We start from the raw sequence: 19,444 nt of genomic DNA, 5'->3' as shown, positions 1-19,444 counted from the left end.
CATCAGCCTCTTGAGTAGCTGTGATGACAAGTGTGAGCCACTGTGCCTGGCTATTTATTAGTTATTGAGCTAGCATTGATGTGAGCTGGGTCTGTTCTCTGTGTTTTTTGGGTGTGGTTTGATGTGCCCCCAGACACACAGTAGCTAGTTCATAGAAAGTGGTATGGAGCCTGCATTCAGGCTCAGGACTGTTTGTAACCACTCAAGTCCTGTGAGCTCCTTTGTGGGAGGCACTGGGCTAGGACCTGGGGACCTGGCAGTCAAACAGCCCTGACATTTGGGAATCTGCGGTCTGTCTGATGGGGGAGGTCTGTCTGATGAGGGAGACAGCAGTAACTAGGAGAATGGTGGAACTAGAACAGCAGTGAGTAGGGGGGCTGATGACTGAGAGGAGCTTTGGGCAGCGCCTTATTGCCTGCTGGGAGATGGAGGAGAGTTTGAGGCAGGAGTGTTGTAACAGGTACAAGTCACAGAAGAAAGAGAACCTGCAGGCCTGGGCATGTGGCCAGTCCCTAGAGAGGCAGCTGGGGAGGGCTGGAGGATAGGTGCAGAGGGACTGTGAATAGGTCTTAAAACCCAGAGTCACTGAAGGGCTTTACCCCCACCCAGCACCATCCAGGTTGCCTCTCAGGGAGCGATGTGAGGGACCACGAGTGGAGGGCCCAGCTGGGCCAGACTGGAAGGAGAGAGACCTTAAGTAAACTAGAGATGGCACACAGCCTGCAGCTGAGTGGGAAAGCAGGGCCTAGGGGAGTTGTTGGTTGGTTGACTGGTATTGCTGGGTGAGGAGAGATGTCCAGAGTGTTGACGGTGTCTGGGTGGATAGTGCAGCCATCACATGGCACAGTTTACAATATCAAATAATTGAGTATCACAACAAAATTTTTTAATAAAATAGCTGGACAGAACAATATCCAACAGGGCCATGCCTAATGGCTCATACCTGTAATCCCAGCACTTCGGGAGGCCAAGGTGGGAAGATCACTTGAGCTCAGGAGTCTGAGACCAGCCTGGGCAACGTGGGAAAATGCTGTTTCTACAAAAAATAAAAAAAATTAGCTGGGCATGGTGGTGTGCACCAGTAGTCCTAGCTACTCGGGAGACTGAGGTGGGAGGGTTGTTTGAGCCTGGAAGGTCGAAGCTGCAGTGAGCTGTTATTGCATTGCTGCACTCCATCCTGGGCAACAGAACAAGACCCTGTCTCAAAAAAAAAAAAAAAAAAAAAAAAAATCAAATAGTAAGGAGTTCAATAAATCGTGACAGATCTTATGTAATGGAATATATAAAGTCATTAAAAACCATGTTTTTGAAAAATAGTGACCTGGGAAGGCACTCACTATGTAAAAGATGAAAAAAAATAATAACAAAACCAATAAAAGTATATGAAGTGTGATTCAAATGAAAGAAAAAAAAAACTGTCCTTAGGAAACAAACAGGAAAGAAATATAAACATTAATGCCGAAATTCTCAGTCTAGTTAAGAGATAGTTGTGGGGTTAACAAGGAGCATGTAAGAGAGAGTTTGGGGTGTGATGGGGTAAAAGTGTCTTCCCTTAGTTATTTGAATGTTAAATGAAATTAGCTGGGTTCCTTTTTAAAACAGCTTTACTGAGTTATAATTTGCATACCACAAAATTCACCCGTTTTAAGTGTGTAATTCAATGATTTTTAGTAAATTTGCAGAGTAAACAGCACTACAGAGTAAACACCACTACAATCTAATTTTATTTTATTTTTATTTTTTATTTTTTGAGACAAAGTCTGGCTCCGTTGTCCAGGCTTGAGGACAGTGGCACAATCACGGCTTACTGCAGCCTCGACTTCCCGGGCTCAGGTGATCCTCCCATGTCAGCCTTCCAAGTAGCTGGGACTACAGGCACATGCCACCATTCCTGGCTAATTTTTGTTTTTTTAGTAGAGACAGGGTTTCACCATGTTGGCCAGGCTGGTCTCGAACTCTTGCCCTCAAATAATCCCCTGCCTCGGCCTCCCAAAGTGCTGGGATTACAGGCCTGAGCCACTGTGCCTGGCCACTGAGAATGTATTTCTTAGCACAAGAATGCTTAATTTCCATTTTTAGAAAAGATTAAATATTGTTATTTATAATAGGGATAGATGGCTCGTCACAGTTTCAGTTATAATCATGGAAAATTGGACTCAAGGCCTCACAGCAGAGGAAAATGGAGATAAATTGTAGTGCAGTCACAGAGCGTTGGGCCAGGCCGGCCATGTGCTTCCATAGCATGGGGACCATCTCCTTTTCACAGTTTCTTATTGCTTTCCTCCACACACTCATGAGCTCTTTGGCCGTTGCAACGGGGTCCTGAGTACACAGTACCTGGCACAGCATAGGCCTTCAATAAGCAGTTGAAACGTGCTCAAAGATGAGGACTGCATAGAAAATATTTGGCATGAAATATGCTCACATGTCATGGGGTTTATCTCTTAGTATTGGGATTATGGTGATAGTTTCTCCTTTTTGATTTTCTGTATTTTCTTCAATGGGCATGCACTCCTCTTATAATATTTTTAGACATCACTTTAAAAAGAAATGTAAAGACTCCCTTTGCTTGCTTCCTGTTCCCCCTTCCATTTCAGGGGAACTTTGTGAGATTCTTCCTGTGTTGCCTGCTCTAAACCGGAGGGCAGATTGGCTGAGCTCATTCAGGGCCTGACATTCACCAATTCTTCAGGATTTCATGCTGGGAATAGGAACACGTTTCTGGGAGAAGGGCTTATCTGAACAACCTGTTAAAATGCTGCAATGAACAGGAAAGAAAAAAGGCTATGTAGAATGATGTCTAGATTGAGCTCTTTTTATAGATCTAGGAAGAGGAAAAGTTTTCTTTAAAGAACAGTAAAAAAATTAAATCCATTAGTGCCCTAATGGGGTCTTTTCATGCCCTTTTGTTCATTCCCTTGGGTTCATTTTGTAGTTCGGGGCTCGAAAGGAGTGGGCTGGGAGGGACCCAGGATGGGAGAGTGGCCTTGTGTCTCCTGGATACCTGTTAGGATCAAGGCAGGAGGAACCTTCTCTACCAGCTGACAGAGTTCTAGTTGCTGGGGAGACTTTAGTGGAGTGGTGTGAGACGGCCCACTATGACCTGGTGTTTATGTGAGGTGTGACTGAGACTCCATCAGGAGTTGTGAGAAGCGGCCTGGATGTGAATTCTAACTCTGACTCTTCCCTTGCCAGGTCTGGCACTTGGGCAAGTTACCACGTTGCCCAGGTTTCTCTGGGTGCCTCCAGCCTGAGTGCAGAGGAAGAGGCCTCTGTGCAGCAGCCGGGCCCCTCTCTGACTGTGTGTGCCCCTGGAGGATGTCTGTCATGTGTTCTCACGGGCCAATTTGTCTTCTTACGTATTGAAGCTGCCCGTTCCCTGTGGCCATCTGCTGGAGCCAGAGCCACTGGGCCTGTGTCATCAGCAGTGCCTGGCTGAGCAGAACTTGGTCAGAATCACTGGGCCACAGGATCAGGGGCTCAAGCCCAGAGTCTGATTTAGAGGGTCTGGATGCTACCTGGTGCCACCTCGTGTTTAACCAGCTCCTCTGGTGCATCTGAAGCAGGCGTCTGTGGACTAGACGTGGAGAAGCTCTGCTCCAGCCTTGTGGTGCCCAACCTTGCCTGCACATTGAAATTCGCCTGGAGCGCTTTAAAAGTTACTGAGGCTTGGCCGGGTGCAGTCGCTCACGCCTGTAATCCCAGCATTTTGGGAGGCTGAGGCAGGAGGATCACCTGAGGTCAGAGTTCAAGACCAGCCTGACCAACATGGAGAAACCCCGTCTCTACTAAAAATACAACAATTAGCCAGGCGTGGTGTCGGGCACCGGTAATTCCCAGCTACTCAGGAGGCTGAGGCAGGCGAATCACTGGAACCCAGGAGGCGGAGTTTGCGGTGAGCTGAGATTGTACCATTGCACTCCAGCCTGGGCAACAAGAGCAAAACTCTGTCTCAAAAAAAACAAAACCGGCCGGGCGCGGTGGCTCAAGCCTGTAATCCCAGCACTTTGGGAGGCCGAGATGGGCGGATCACGAGGTCAGGAGATCGAGACCATCCTGGCTAACACGGTGAAACCCCGTCTCTACTAAGAAATACAAAAAATAGCCGGGCGAGGTGGCGGGCGCCTGTAGTCCCAGCTACTCGGGAGGCTGAGGCCGGAGAATGGCGTGAACCCAGGAGGCGGAGCTTGCAGTGAGCTGAGATCCGGCCACTGCACTCCAGCCTGGGCGACAGAGCGAGACTCCGTCTCAACAACAAAAAAAAAACAAAAAAAACAAAAAAAAACAAAACCAAACAAACAAAAGCCCCCCAAAAGTTATTGAGAGTTGGTCAGGCATGGTGGCTCACGCCTGTAATCCCAGCACTTTTGGAGGCTGAGGTGGGTGGATCACCTGAGGTCAGGAGTTTGAGACCAGCCTGGCCAACATGGTGAAACCCTGTCTCTACTAAAAATACAAAAAATTAGCCAGGTGTGGTGGTGGGCACTTGTCATCCCAGCTACTCGGGAGGCTGAGGCAGGAGAATGGCTTGAACCCAGAGGTGGAGGCTGCAGTGAGCCGCGGTTGCGACATTGCTCCAGCCTGCGCGATAAGAGCGAAACTATCTCAAAGAAAAAAAAGTTACTGAGGCTTGAGTCTCAGTCTAGAGATTGTGGTGTAATTGGTCTGGGCCGTGGCATCCCTGTAGAGATTTTTAAAAGGTCCCAGGTGGTCCTAGTGTATAGCCGGAGCTGAGAACCGCTGCCTGGAATACCTTCTCTCCCTAAGATGAGTTACTTCTAGGATGCTTCTTGGTTTTTGGTATAGGTAGGCCTCAGATGGCTGTTTCCGGCCCCTCGCACTAGTGCCATGACCCCCTTTCCCTCCCAGGTGCAGTCAGTGTGAGCAGAGTCTAGGTTCAAGCTGTCCTTGCTTTATTGTCTTCTACAAGCCTCAAAAATTTTTCTTTTCTGTGAAAAATGTTAGGACTTACCCTTCTCAGGTTTTGGTGAGGTTACATATGATAATGGTGTGTTACCTGTCTCAGGGATTGGCCTGTGACAAGGTGCTTAACAAAGTCCTTGCTCTTTTTTTCTTCTCTCCTTTCCTAATAATTTCCAGTCAGTGACCAAGTGCTTTTTTTTCTGTAAAGCAGTGAATTCGATTCTAGATAACATGTATGTGTTTCCTAGCCTCAAAGCCATCGCTTAGGCTCTCGTTAAGGAGGCAGGACACTTAGGCCTAAAATCTAACAGTCTGTGGGGTTGAACTAGGGAAGGGCAGAGCTGGGCTGGGCAGACAAGCTGTGTATGGTTTAGGAGTTGACGTAAAGGAGGGTCTGGTCTTGGGGGACCAACCTGAGCCTGCCACTCGGGGAGGATCAGCTTATCTGTTATTACTAACAATGGGGCCTTGCCAGTTTCCTGAGGAGGGATTTTGGTTTACATTTGAAAATCTTGTACTGAACCATTTATGCTGTTCACCTGAGCCCTTTCCCTAGCCATCATTCCCTGAGGTTTCCCTGGTTGCTTGAGTTCTGACTCTAATGTGCATTTGTCTTTTGCCAGATCTGTGTCGAGGGCAATATTGCAAGTGGGAAGACGACATGCCTGGAATTCTTCTCCAACGCGACAGACGTTGAGGTACGGCCTCCACGCTAGGTTTGAAGGAAGCCGTAACCTAGGATTTTCCTATTGATGGCTCTCTTTTGTTACTGCAGAAGCTACAATTTCTATACTTTTATAGTCATTTTCTTTCCTTCTTCCCTTTCCTGTTTTTACTTCTGTTAGAAATATATGTATGGCCAGGTGTGGTGGCTCATGCCTGTAATCCCAGCACTTTAGAGGCTGAAGGGGAAGGATCACCTGAGCCCAGTAGTTTGAGAGTGGCCTGGCCAACAAATTATCCCCTTGATGGGATAATTTATAGAGGGTGTGGACTAACCTTGTCCAATAGGACTATAATTTGAGCCACAAGTGCAAGCCACAGGTGTAATTTAACATTTCTAATAGCCTCATTAAAAAAAACAAAAAGAGCCGGGTGCTGTGGCTCAAGCCTGTAATGCTAGAGGCGGAGGCAGGTGGATCGCTTGAGCCCAGGAGTTCCAGACCAGCCTGGGCCACATGGCGAGACCCCATCTCTACAAAAATATGCCAGGCATGGTGGGGCGTGCCTGTAGCCCCAGCTACTTGGGAAGCTGAGATGGGAGGATTGCTTAAGCTCAGGCAGAGGTTGCAGTGAGCTGAGATCACGCCATTGCACTGCATCCTGAGCAACAGGAGTGAAACCCCGTTTCAAAAAAAGAAAAAAACCCACAGAAAATAAAAAGGACATTTTATTTCATATAACGTATGACAAATGTGATCTTGTCAACATTTAATCAATATAAAAATCACCAATGAGCTATTTTGCATTCTATCTTGTTATACTAAGTCTTTGGAATATGATACTGGTTGAGCATCCCTTATCTGAAATGCTTAAGACCAGAAGTGTTTTAGATTTCAGAATTTTTCAGATTTTGGAATATTTGCATAAACGAAATGAGATATCTTGGGGATGGGACCCAAGCCAAAACACGAAATTCATTTATGTTTCATATATAGATAGTCTGAAGGTAATTTTATACAATATTTTAAATAATTTTGTGAATGAAACAAATTTGTCTTAAGTATTTATGTGTGGAATTTTTCATTTGAAGTGTCATGTCGGTTTTCAGAAAGTTTTGGAGTTTGAAGCATTTAGGATTTTGGATTTTTCAATTAGGGACGCTCAAACTGTTTGTAAAATAAGTGTAACTTAGAGCATATCTTAATTTGGACTGATCACATTTCAAGGTCTCAATAGCTGCTTGTGGCTCATGGCCACTGTATTGGACAGTGCAAGTGTTGACTGCCCTAAAGTCTGGTTAGGAAAAGAGTCTACATGGGTGAGAAGAAAGGTCAGGCTATTGAGCAGGGCTAGAAGTGTGACATCCGAGACAGCAATGTCTGAGCAGTGGGTATTATTACTATGCATAGGCAATTAATTTAATTTCTAGTTCATTTAAAGCGTAGTCACTAAAACTAACTTCAGAGATGTTTAAGAATCATCTCTACACTAAGACATTGACCTGTCTTACTTGTTCTAGATTTTAATGTTTTAATCTTCTCTATTGATGGCTCTCTTTTGTTACTACAGAAGCTACAATTTCTATACTTTTATAGTCATTTTCTGCCCTTCCCTTCCTTTCCTGTTTTTACTTCTGTTAGAAATACATGTATGGCCAGGTGTGGTGGCTCATGCCTGTAATCCCAGCACTTTAGAGGCTGAGTGGGGAGGATCACCTGAGCCCAGTAGTTTGAGAGTGGCCTGGCCAACATGACGAAACCACATGTCTACAAAAAGTACAAAACTTAGCTGGATGTGGTGGCACGTGCCTGTAGTCCCGGCTGCTCAGGAGGCTGAGGTGGGAGGATTGTTTGAGCCCAGGAGATTGAGGCTGTGGTGAGCCATGATTGTGCCATTGAACTCCAGCCTGGGTGACAGTGAGTCCCTGTCTCAAAAAAAAAAAAAGAAAAGAAATATATCTATATATATAGTTTGATAAAAATAATAAACATTGTATAGCCCTTGTCCTGCTGTGTTCATGTGCTGCTGTGCAGGAAAGAGTTAACATAGCAGACCTAAGACTTCTGCCCTTTAGAAACACCTGCTTGCAAGGGTGGTCTTTGACTGGCATCTGGGAACTTAGATCTTGGGAGTGCCCCCACCATTCCTAACTGATAACAGGCTCTGTGCCTAAACTGTTTCTGCAAACTGTGGTTTATGCTGACACCTGCTTTCTTCCTGGGAGTGCGGAATTTTGGTACATGTCAGGAAGTGGCTGCCTGCATGGCTGAGCGCTGATGAAAACCTTGAACTCCCAGGTTCAGGCCAGCTTGCCTGCTGGACAACATTTCACATGTATTGTCACATCTTGTTGCCTGGGGAATTCAGTGTGTACTGTGCAGTTCCTCTGGAAGAGGACCCTTGGAAGCTTGTGCCTGGTTTCCTCCAGACTTTGTGCCCTGCCCTTTTTCCCTTTGCTGATCCTTTTTTCTTTTGCTTGCTTTCTTTTTTTTTTTTCCCCGAGATGGAGTCTCGCTCTGTCACCCAGGCTGCAGTACAGTGGCATGATCTCAGCTCACTGCAACCTCCACCTCCCCGGTTCAAGCAATTCTCCTGCCTCAGCCTCCCAAGTAGCTGGGATTACAGGTGCCCACCACCATGCCTGGCTATTTTTTTTTTTTTTTTGTATTTTTAGTAGAGATGGGGTTTCACCATGTTGGCCAGGTTGGTTTCGAACTCGTGACCTCAAGTGATCCACCCGCCTCAGCCTCCCAAAGTGCTGGGATTACAGGCGTGAGCCACCGCACCCGGTCCCCTTTGCGGATCTTGTTTTGTGTCCTTTTGGTGTAATCCATCTTAGCTGTGAGTATGACTGTGTGCCGTGTCCTGTGAGTTCTCATGGATCATCAAACCTGGGGAGGAGGGGGGTCTTGGGGACTCTTGACATCTGTCCTGAGTGATATGACTCTTAATGGCACTTTAGAAGTGCTTATAGTCTCACTGAAGGCCTTGGAGCTGATTAACAACAATGATAGTTAACATCCAATGAGTATACTGCTATTTGCCCAGCACTGTTAAGGGTTCATCATAAATACTAAATGATCTCATCCTCCCAAGAAGAGTCCCTCTGAAGTAGGTACCATTTTTACTGCAGTGTTAGATGAGGAAACCATGGCTCAGTGAGGTTTAGTGGCTTGTCCAGGGTCACTTGGCCAGTGTGTGATACAGCTGGATCCCAGCCCAGGCTGTCTGGCTGCAGGGGCCACACCCTTGTTTGGTTCTTCTGTGCTATGAAGAGCTTTCTTGGCTTTAGGAAGACCACTCTCCCTTCAGATCTGAGCTCCGTGTCCCCTGACCTTCCCAGTGAGGTTATGCTTCCTGATGGAGCATTCCCTGGCCGCTCTGTACCTCTCTTTTATACCACTTCTTGGGGTTTGAAAACATGTTGGCTTCTGTGATTACCTGAGTAATGACTGCTTCCCCTGGTAGGCTTAAGGTTCTGTGAAGGCAAAGGCTGGGCTGGTTTTGCTATTGTTGTATCCTCAGTGCCTAGCATGGGTATCTGGCAGACAGTGGGCACTCAATAAATGTTTGTTGGGTGACACTGCTATGGATGAAGCACCCCTGAACTGGGTCGGGGAGCAAGGCTCCTTGTGACCCAGACTCTAGTGGGCCTATGTGGTGTTGTGTATGCTACTTAGGGGCTGGGAAGAAGATCTAGAAGAAGGAGAGGGGGTTTGAGAAGGGCAGTGGGAGGGCATATTTGAACTGTATTTTGAAGGGTATATAGGAGTTTTCCATGTGATGAAAGTTGATGTGAAGTGGGATGGGGTGGGAATGCTGGGCACAAGAAACAACATAAGCAAAGACACAGAGGTGTGAGGGTGAGGGGTGATCCCTTCCCTCCCCTCCCCTCCCCTCCCCTCCCCTCCCCTCCCCTCCCCTCCCCTCCCCTCCCCTCCCCTTGCCTCCTCCTTTCCTTTTTGAGATGGAGTCTTGCTCTGTCACCCAGGCTGGAGTGCAGTAGTGTGATCTTGGCTCACTGCAACCTTTGCCTCCTGGGTTCAAGTGATTCTCCTGCCTCAGTCTCCCAAGTATCTGGGATTACAGGCATGCGCCACTACATCTTGCTAATTTTCGTATTTTTATTAGAGATGGGGTTTCACCATGTTGGCCAGGCTGGCCTTGAACTCCTGACCTCAAGTGGTCTGCCTGCCTCGGCCTCCCAAAGTGCTGGGATTACAGGTGTGAGCCACTGCGCCCAGCCAGGATGGTTACTTTTCAGGAGTTCCATGCATTGCCTGCCTTTGGTCTTTTGTCACCTATGGCCCCTTCTCACATGTACTCTGAAAGTTCCCAGGTGGATCCTGGCACTCTGAAGATCTTGGCCTCAAGAACACCATTTAAATCTTTTCTAGTGCACACCTGCATACCCAGAAAGGCTCTAGCAGAGTCTGGGGTTGTCCCAGATTTGTGTGTCTAGACCACAGATGGAGGCTCTAGAAATGCCCAGCAGAGATCCTGATATGTGTCTGAAAACACACAGGATGTTGGAGAAATTGGCAGTCATCCTAAAAGGTACAAACAGGACCAGAGGGAAAGAATGCCTCCAATCAGTGAGACAGGGAGCGTACTAAAGAAACAGGGACTCTCAGCAGCCAGCGCACCCAGTGCAGTGATCAGAGGCAGGAAATGGAGGCAGGTGGCCTGCCCAGGCCTAGCGCTGTCCAGTGTCCCTCCTGGCTTCACCCACCCACCTGCCAGCTTGATGTGGTAGGCAGGCAGGGCTGGGATAGAATACATTGAAGAGGGATGGACAGAGCCAGCTCTGACCTTGGGGAGGCTACCAGGGCAATAGAGAGGCAGGACGTACTTATGCTTGGCACATTGGGTACAGGGATGGATAGAGTTGTTCTCAGGATGTTTCTGGAAGTAATGTGAGGAAGCCGTGTCTAGTTAGAGTTGTGACCTCACAGGGGTTGTCAGCTATTTTGGCCTACCTTGGGCACCCAAATTTGGATAGTCTTTTTCTCTCTTTTTCCCTTCTCTCCTTGCTTTCCCCTCAACACTTACATACTTTTATAGGATTCAGCACTGAGAAGCAGCAGTTCTGATGTTTTCTTTCCTTCCAGGTGTTAACGGAGCCTGTGTCCAAGTGGAGAAATGTCCGTGGCCACAATCCTCTGGTGAGTGGGTTGTTGGTTGCATGAACCCCCGGCTTCCCCTTAAGCACCCGAGAATGGTGATGCCTCTGCCTGAGCCTGAGACTGCCCAGGCATCCTCTGTGCTCTCAGCTGAGTTGGAGAAGACCAGGGAGGGACAAGCAGAAAATGGTGGCATGTTGGCGTTCTGAGGTCAAGGATCTCTGAGGCCTGCGTGGCTAGGCACAGAGCCCAGGGACTTCCTATCCCATACTATTCCCAGTGGCCAACCTCAGCCACTAGGGGTGTTCATTTCTTGTTGCTCATTCCAATCCTCCCCTCCCCTAGAAGAAACCTATCAGAACCCAAGACTTCTCAGACCTAACCCCCCAGGACCTATCTCTAAGTAACCAGGATCCTTGGTGGACCCCTGACTTGGGTTTGCAACTTGGCCCTGTCTAGTAACAGGGGCCGCCTCTGGCTTACCTGGAAGCTGCCAGCCTGCTTTCCCAAGGGTGAACCTAGCAACAGGGGTTGTAGTGTGCTGTGGCCCTTCCTTCACCTTCCCCATTTTGAAGTTCTGCTCTGGCTGCTTGAGAGAGATGGGTAGAATCTGGGTCCTGCAAGAGTTAGAAGGGGATGTTGGTTCTGAGCTCCCGTCCCGTGAGGTAGGGATGATTAGTCTCATTTTTCAGTTTAGGAGATTGCACTTAAATAAGTTGCCTGAGGTCACACAGCTAGTAAATGGACTTGGAAGCCTGTGCTGCCCCCTGATTCTTTTTTTTTTTTTTTTTTTTTTTGAGATGGAGTTTCAGTCTGTCTCTAGACTGGAGTGCAGTGGCGCGATCTCGGCTCACTGCAAGCTCCACCTCCCGGGTTCAAGCGATTCTTCTTCCTCACTCTCCTGACTAGCTGGGACTACAGGCGCCCGCTACCATGCCCAGCTTATTTTTGTGTTTTTAGTGGAGACAGGGTTTCAGCATGTTGGCCAGGATGGTCTCAATCTCCTGACCCACATGATCCACCCACCTCAGACTCCCAAAGTGCTGGGATTACGGATGTGAGCCACCGTGCCCGGCCATGCCCCCTGATTTTTAGCAACACAATTGGCATCTCCTGTGTGGTTCATTAGACTCCGAGTTCTACTAGGAGCAGGGACTGTGTCTACTTTGTTCACTGTTATTTGCTAAAACCTAGGCACACTGCCTAGCACTTAGCAGGGGCTTGTGCATTCATCCATTCATTCAACCAATATTCAGTGCTTGTCAGCCACGTGGCAGACACTGTTCTGGATGATATGGCAGTGAGAAATTCGAAGCTCTTGCTCTCCTGCCCCTAGTATTCCAGTGTGGGGAGCCAGAAGGCAAACATATAATCTGGTGGGTGGTGATAGGAGCTAGGAAGAAAACTAAAGCAGGTGAAATGATGTTTCTTAAATAAGGCAAAACCTCTCAGTCTTTCAATAAAGAATCCTAAAGAGACATGAGAAGAATTTCTTCTCTGTGCATTCGCGAGAAGATGGAATGCCAGTCATCTTCTTTGAATATCACAAAGAAACCTCTGTAACATTCATATTCTCTAGAAGCCAAGGAGGAACCCAGGCTCGGTTATTAAGTAAGACAACTAGAGTTACAGGTGTTAGGGATCATAAGTGACATTTCCCAGGACGGAATCACAGCCTCAGAAGTCTGAGTGTCCTTGTTACAGATAGCCTTTTCAATGAGAGTTTCCTAATAAAAAATACAATAGAAGTAGCTATTTTTATATAAGTTTCCACTCTAGACCAAAAGAAAGATCGATACTTTGAAAAATCTTAATTCATCACTTTATCTGAATTGGTTTTCTGATGAGAAACATGACTGTTTCTGTGGCCATCAGGCAAGAGGGAGTGTTTCTCCTAGCCTTTATGAGATTTTCTCTCAACTGCTGTCAGAGGAGTCTGCAGTTCTCAGTGAAGAGCACTGGAGTTTCATTAGTTTGCACCAAGAGAAAAATGAAAAGCAAAAATGAGGAAAAGGCCGGGTATGGTGGCTCATGCCTGTAATCCCAGCAACTTTGGAAGGCCAAGATCAGAGGATTGCTTGAAGCCAGGAGTTTGAGACCACCCTGGTCAACATAGTGAGACCCCCATCTCTAAAAGAAATAAAAAATAAATAAAATTAATTTAAAAATGAGGAAAAGAGCAGAACAGGTTTCTTAGCAAGTACGCTGGAGCATGAAGTGTTTTGCACCTAGAGGGGATGGAGAGTGATTGAGTAGGTGGGTGGGCTTCTGTTTTACATGAGATAAGTAGGGAACGTGTCTATGATAAGGTGCCTAAACATGAGGGTGTGAGCACTGCAGATACCTGGATGAAGAGTGTTTAGGCAGAAGGCGCTGCAGATGCAAAGGCCCTGAGGTGGGACCATGCTTGGCATGTTTGAGGAACGCTAAGTAAGCTCATGTGGTTGGAAGCCAACCAGGCCAGAGGGAGAGTTGTAGGAAATGAGAGAAGGCCCTGTGGGCCATGATAAGGGTTTGGATTTCATTCTGCTTGCAATGGGAAGCCACTGGAAGGTTCTGAGCAGGGGATTGGCAAGAACTGATTCATGTTTCACAGACTTACTCTGGTGGCTGGACAGACTACAGAGGGCTCCAAGCCATTCACTGAATGACTTGTGTGCATGTTCCTTGGTGATTTTATTTTATTTTCTGAATTTCCAAAGAAAAGGAATTTATTTTTTACAGTTAGAGCAGCTGAGAAGTCCAAGGTTGAGGGGGTGCATCTGGTGAGGGCTTTCTTGCTAGTGGGGACTCTTCAAAGAGTTCTGAGGTGGTACAGGGTGTCACATGGTGAGGGGGCTGAGCATGCTAGGTCAGGTCTCTCTCCCTTTTCTCATAAAGCCACCAGTGTAAGATAACCCATTAACCTATTAATCCATGAATAGATTAATCCATTCAAAAGGGCTGTGCACTCCTGACCCAATCATTTCTTAAAGGCACCACCTGCTACATACTGCCACATTGGGGATTAAGTTTCCAACACATGAAATTTGGGGGATTCATTCAAACCAAAGCATTACTTTTTAAGGATTATCTTAAAGAGCTTAACTTTTTTTAAAATTTAAAACTTATTTACTTATTTATTTATTTATTTATTTATTTGGAGGGTCTTGCTATATCACCCAGGCTTGAGTGCAGTGGCACAATGATAGCTCACTGTAACCTTGAACTCCTGGGCTCAAGTGATCCTCCTGCCTTGGGCTCCCAAAGTGCTGGGATTATAGGCATGAGCCATTGCACCTGGCTTTCTTTTCTTTATGCTAGAAACATTCAAATTATTCTCTTACAGCTTTTTTTTTTTTTTTTTTTGAGATGAAGTCTCACTCTATTACCCAGGCTGGAGTACAGTGGCATGATCTTGGCTCACTCCAACCTCTGCCTACCAGGTTCAAGCGATTCTTCTGCCTCAGCCTCCCAAGTAACTGGGATTGCAGGCATGCGCCACCATACCCAGCTAATTTTTTTGTATTTTTTTGTAGAGATGGGATTTCACCATGTTGGCCAGGCTGGTCTCAAACTCCTGGCCTCAAGTGATCTGCCTGCCTCAGCCTCCCAAAGTACTGGGATTACAGGCGTGAGTCACCGTGCCTGGTCTCTTCTAGCTATTTTGAGATTCACAACAGGTTATTGTAAACTATCGTCACCCTATTGATCTATCTAACACTAGGTGTTACTTCTTCTATCATACCATATATTTGTACCCTTTAATCACTTCTCTTCATCCCCCTCTCTCCCCTACCCCTTCTGGCGTCTGGTAACCAGTAATCCACTCTGGAACTCCTGACCTTAGGTGGTCCTCCCACTTTAGCCTCTGAGTAGCTGTAATTACAGGCTCAAGCCACCGAACCCAGCAACTGTCTAGCTCCATGAGATCTGTTTTTTTTTTTTTTTTTAGCTCCCACATATGAATGAGAACATATGATATTTGTCTTTCTGTGCTTGGCTTATTTCACTTAACCTAATAACCTCCAGTTCCGACCATGTTACTGCAAATGGCAAGATTTCATCCTTCTTCATGGCTGAATAATATTTCATTATGTATATATACCATGTTTTCTTTAACCATTCATCATTGATAGGCACTTAGGTTGATTCCATACTTGGGCTACTGTGAATACTGCTGTAACAAACATGGGAGTGCAGATATCTTTTTAATATACCGATTCCCTTTCATTGGAATATATACCCGATAGTGGGATTGCTGGATCACATGGTAGCTCTATTTTTAGTTTTTTGAGACACCTTCATACTGTTGTCCATAGTGGCTGTACTAATTTACATTCCCAACAAATATGTATGAGGGTTCTCCTTTCTCCACACGTATCTCCTGTCTTTTTGATATAAGTCTTTTTTTTTTTTTTAAACAGAGTCTTGCTCTGTCACCCAGACTGAAGTGCAGTGGCATGATCTCAGCTCACTGCAACCTCCACCTCCTGGGTTCAAGCGATTCTCCTACCTCAGCCTCCCAAGTAGCTAGAATTACAGGTGTACACCACCACACCCAGCTGAACTTTTTTTTGTATTTTTAGTAGAGACGGGGTTTTACCATGCTGGCCAGGCTGGTCTTGAACTCCTGACCTCGGGTGATGCACCTGCCTCAGCCTCCCAGAGTGCTGGGATTACAGGCCTGAGCCACCACCCCTGGCCTGATAAAAGCCATTTTAACTGGGGTGAGATGATATCTTGTACTTTTGATTTGCTTTTCTCTGATTATTAGTGATATTGAGCATTTTAAAATATACCTGTTGGCTGTTTTTATGTCTTCTATTGAGAACTGTCTATTCAGATTTTTTGCTAATTTAAAAATCAGAATTTTTTTTTTCCTACTGTTGAGTTGTTTGAGCTCCTGATATATTCTGGTTATTAATCCTTTGTCAGATGGGTAGCTTGCAAACACTTTCTCCATTCTTCGAGTTATCTCTTCACTTCGTTGATGGTTTCCTGTGAAGCTTTATAGCTTGATTTAATCCCATTTGTCTGGTTTTGCTTTAGTTGCCTGTGCTTTTGGGTCTTACACAGAAAAGTCTTCGCCCAGACCAATGTCCTGGAGCATTTCCCCAGTGGTTTCTCTTAGTAGTTTCTTAGTTTCAGGTCTCAGATTTCTAAGTCTTTAGTCTGTTTTTGATTTGATTTCTGTATATGGTGAGAGATAGGGGTTTAGTTTCAGTTGTTCTACATATAGTTATTCAGTTACCCCAGCACCATTTATTGAAGAGATTGTCCTTTCCCCACTGAATGTTCTTGGTGCCTTTGTCAAAGATGAGTTGGCTGTAAATGCCAACTCTATTCTCTATTCTGTCTACTGGTCTTTGTGTCTGTTTTTATGTGAGTATCATGCTGACGTGGGTACTTATAGCATTAAAAAAATTTTTTTTTGAGACAGGGTCTTGCTCTGTCACCCAGGCTAGAGCACAGTTGGCATAATCATAGCTCAATGTAACCTTGAACTTCTGGGCTCAAGCGATCCTCTTGCCTCAGCCTCCAAGTAACTGGGACTACAGGTGTGCACCACCATGTCTGGCTAAATTTCCTTATTTTAATTTTTTAGAGACGAGGTCTCACTTTGTTGCTTAGGCTGGGCTTGAATTTCTGACCTGAAGCAACCCTCCCTCCTTGGCCACCCAAAGTAACAGGATTACAGGCAAGAGCCAGTGCACCCAGCTGTTACTACAGCTTTGTAGTAAATTTTGAAGTCAGGCGGTGTGATGCCTCCAACTTTGTTTTGTTTTTTTGTTTTTGCTTAGAATTGCTTTGGCTCTTTGGGGTCTTTTGTGGTTTCATATCAATTTTAGGATTTTTTTTTCCTATTTTTGCAAGACTGTCATAGGTATTTTGATAGAGATTACATTGAATCTGTAAATTGCTTTGGGTAGTATTGTCATTTTAACAATATTAGTTCTTCTAATCCATGAGTGTAGAATATCTCCTTTTTTGTGTGTGTTATCTTCAGTTTCTTTCATCAGTGTTTTATAGTTTTCCTTGTATAGATCTTTCACTTCTTTGGTTAAATAGATTCCTAGGTATTTTACATTTATTTATTTATTTATTTTTCGAGACAGGGTCTCACTCTGTCGCTCGGGCTGGAGTACAGTGGTGCGATCTCGGCTCACTACAGCCTCTGCCTCCTGGGTTCAAGCGATTCTCATGTCTCAGCCTCCAGAGTAGCTGGGATCACAGGTGTGCGCCACCACACCTAGCTAATTTTTTTGTATTTTTAATAGAGACAGGATTTTGTCATGTTGTCCAGGCTGGTCTTGAACTCCTGGCCTCAAGTGATCCACCCGCCTGAACCTCCCAGAGTGCTGGGATTACAGACAGGAGCCACTGTGCCTGGCTGTTATTTTATATTCTTTGTAGCTCTTGCAAATGGAATTCCTTTCTTGATTTCTTTCTCAGATTGTTCACTATTGGTGTGTATACATGCTACTGATTTTTGTACGTTGATTTGATTCCTGCAGTATTACTGAGTTCGTTCATCAGTTCTAACAGTTGTTTGGTGGAGTCTGTAAGGTTTTTTTTTTTTTTGGTAATTTCAACTTTTATTTTCGTTTTGTGGGGGTACATGCGCAGGTTTGCTACCTGGCTATATTTCACGATGCTGAGGTTTAGGGTATGATGGATCCCATCAAGTAGGTACTGAACATAGTACCCAATAGGTACTTTTCAACCTTTGCCCTCTCCCTTCCTCCCCACTCCAGGAGTCCCCAATGTCTATTGTTGCCATCTTTATGTCCATGAGTACCCATTGTACCCTCTTGTAAGTACCCACTTAAAGTGAGAACATGCAGTATTTGGTTCTCTGTTCCTGCATTAATAAGCTTAGGATAATGGCCTGAGTCTTTAAGCTTTTCTAAGTGTAAGATCATGTTGTCTGTGAACAAGGTTAAGATGACTTCTTCCTTTCCAATTTGGATGCCCTTCATTTCTTTGTCTGGCCTAATTGCTCTGGTCCCTTGGAGACTTTCCGTAGGCTCCTATGATAGCTGTTACCATACCGTCCTCTAATTGTTTCAGTGTCTGCCTTTGTCCACCCTGCTGTCAGAGCCCTGTGATCATGCTGGGTTCATCTTCAGCCCCAACCCTGCGTGTGTAGATTTCTTGAGCTGTCCTTCAGTGTCTTGTGAGACCAGGGTCCTCCTGCAGATGCCACTCTGACGGAAAGTGCTGTGTTTTCCCTTCTGCAGGGCCTGATGTACCAAGATGCCTCTCGCTGGGGCCTTACGCTACAGACTTACGTGCAGCTCACCATGCTGGACAGGCATACTTGTCCTCAGGTACGTTTCAAATGCTCAGTTTCAGCCTTCTTAAACGTTTTCTTCAGACTTGGGGTATGTGATTGCCAGGAAGGGAAACTTCACAAGGAAGCCAGGCTAGGCCTTCAGTGCTGTGCAGGCCTCTGTGTGTGGGGCCAAGGTCACTGGCTCCTGCAGTTCTCTTCTGACCAGCCTCTAGTGCCCCTACCCACAAACCTCAGCCAGCCAGGTGGTGCCCCTGTCAGGTGAGGACCACTGCTGGACTCAATGCCATTTAACTCAGTTCTTCTCAAAGTGTGGTCCCTGGACCAGCAGCAGAAGCATCACCTGGAAACTTGTTAGAAATGCACATTTTCAGCTGGGTGTGGTGGATCCCACCTGTAATCCCAGCACTTTGGGAGGCCGAGGCATGCGGATCACCTGAGGTCAGGAGTTCAAGACCAGCCTGGCCAACATGGTGAAACCCCATCTCTACTAAAAAATACAAGAATTAGTCTGGCGTGGTGGTGCGCACCTATAATCCCAGCCACTTGGGAGGCTGAGTCAGGAGAATGGCTTGAACCCGGGAGGCGGAGGTTGCAGTGAGCTGAGATTGCATTACTGCACTCCAGCTAGGGTGACAGAGTGAGTCTCCATCTCACAAAAAAAAAAAAGAAATGCAAATTTTCTGGTCACATCCCAGACCTGCTGAATTATAAATTCTAGGGATGAGGCCCAGCAATCTGTGTTTTATCAAGCCCTCCAGGTGACTTGAATGCATGCTTTGTTTGTTTTCATATTTGAGAACCACTAATTTAACCTTCATGGGGTCTGGCTCTTAGTTCAAATTCTTGAGACAAAGAATCTGATTGGTTCAGCTTTGGTCAGGTGTCCAGCCCTGGTTCAATCAGGTGTTGGATACAGGACCCCAAGGCACAAACATGGCTGCTCAGGCCTATTCCATCAGTGAGGGTGCATCTAGAGACAGTCTCTTAGAAGAAAGGGGGTGAGGAGGTCCTGATCGGCACCTATGTTTCAAGGCTGTAAGCACAATCTATGATGCCAGCTTTAAGGCTCTACATGAAGGAGACAGACTATCCCTACAGCATTTAACACTGGCACAGCTGCTGGACTGGACAGTTCAGTCCCAGTCTGGGTACCTGCAACAATAGCTACCACTCTTCTGTAAATCTGTCTTTTCAAATTGAAAGATGTGAGCGGGACCTTTTTGGTGAGTAAAAATTTCCATCTCCCCAAATATCTGTCTAAATGACACAAATCCACAAATCAAAAGATCTGAGGTTAACGCGTTTTGCCTTTGCTAATCTGCTTTTCCTGAGCAGGCACTCAATTGCAAACCTAAGTTGTATCTAATGATATTTGGATAGGAAGGGATGTAAGTGTGCTCCTCTATTAAAGGAAATCTACCTTGGGAGGCAGAGAGAGATGGACAGACCAGGAAGG

At 46.0% G+C, this 19,444-nt stretch overlaps 1 protein-coding gene across 7 annotated transcripts in view; it reads left to right on the top strand.

The window, feature by feature from the left end:
* LOC105491461 (thymidine kinase 2) overlaps window positions 1–19,444 on the top strand; it is a 54,391-nt gene that overhangs the window by 15,771 nt on the left and 19,176 nt on the right. For all 7 annotated transcript variants that reach the window (XR_011616525.1, XM_011757951.3, XM_071084681.1 and 4 more), the window contains 3 exons: window positions 5,547–5,621; window positions 10,698–10,751; window positions 17,933–18,022. Coding sequence is in view for 6 of the 7 variants with exons in the window: in XM_011757951.3 (XP_011756253.1) it covers window positions 5,547–5,621; window positions 10,698–10,751; window positions 17,933–18,022 (219 nt within the window). In the remaining variant the exon portion in view is untranslated. The remainder of the gene's footprint in view (window positions 1–5,546; window positions 5,622–10,697; window positions 10,752–17,932; window positions 18,023–19,444) is intronic.

The sequence above is a fragment of the Macaca nemestrina genome, chromosome 18 (genome assembly GCF_043159975.1).
Source record: "Macaca nemestrina isolate mMacNem1 chromosome 18, mMacNem.hap1, whole genome shotgun sequence".
NCBI classification, from domain to species: domain Eukaryota; kingdom Metazoa; phylum Chordata; class Mammalia; order Primates; family Cercopithecidae; genus Macaca; species Macaca nemestrina.
This window is presented reverse-complemented; position numbering and strand designations above follow the sequence as displayed.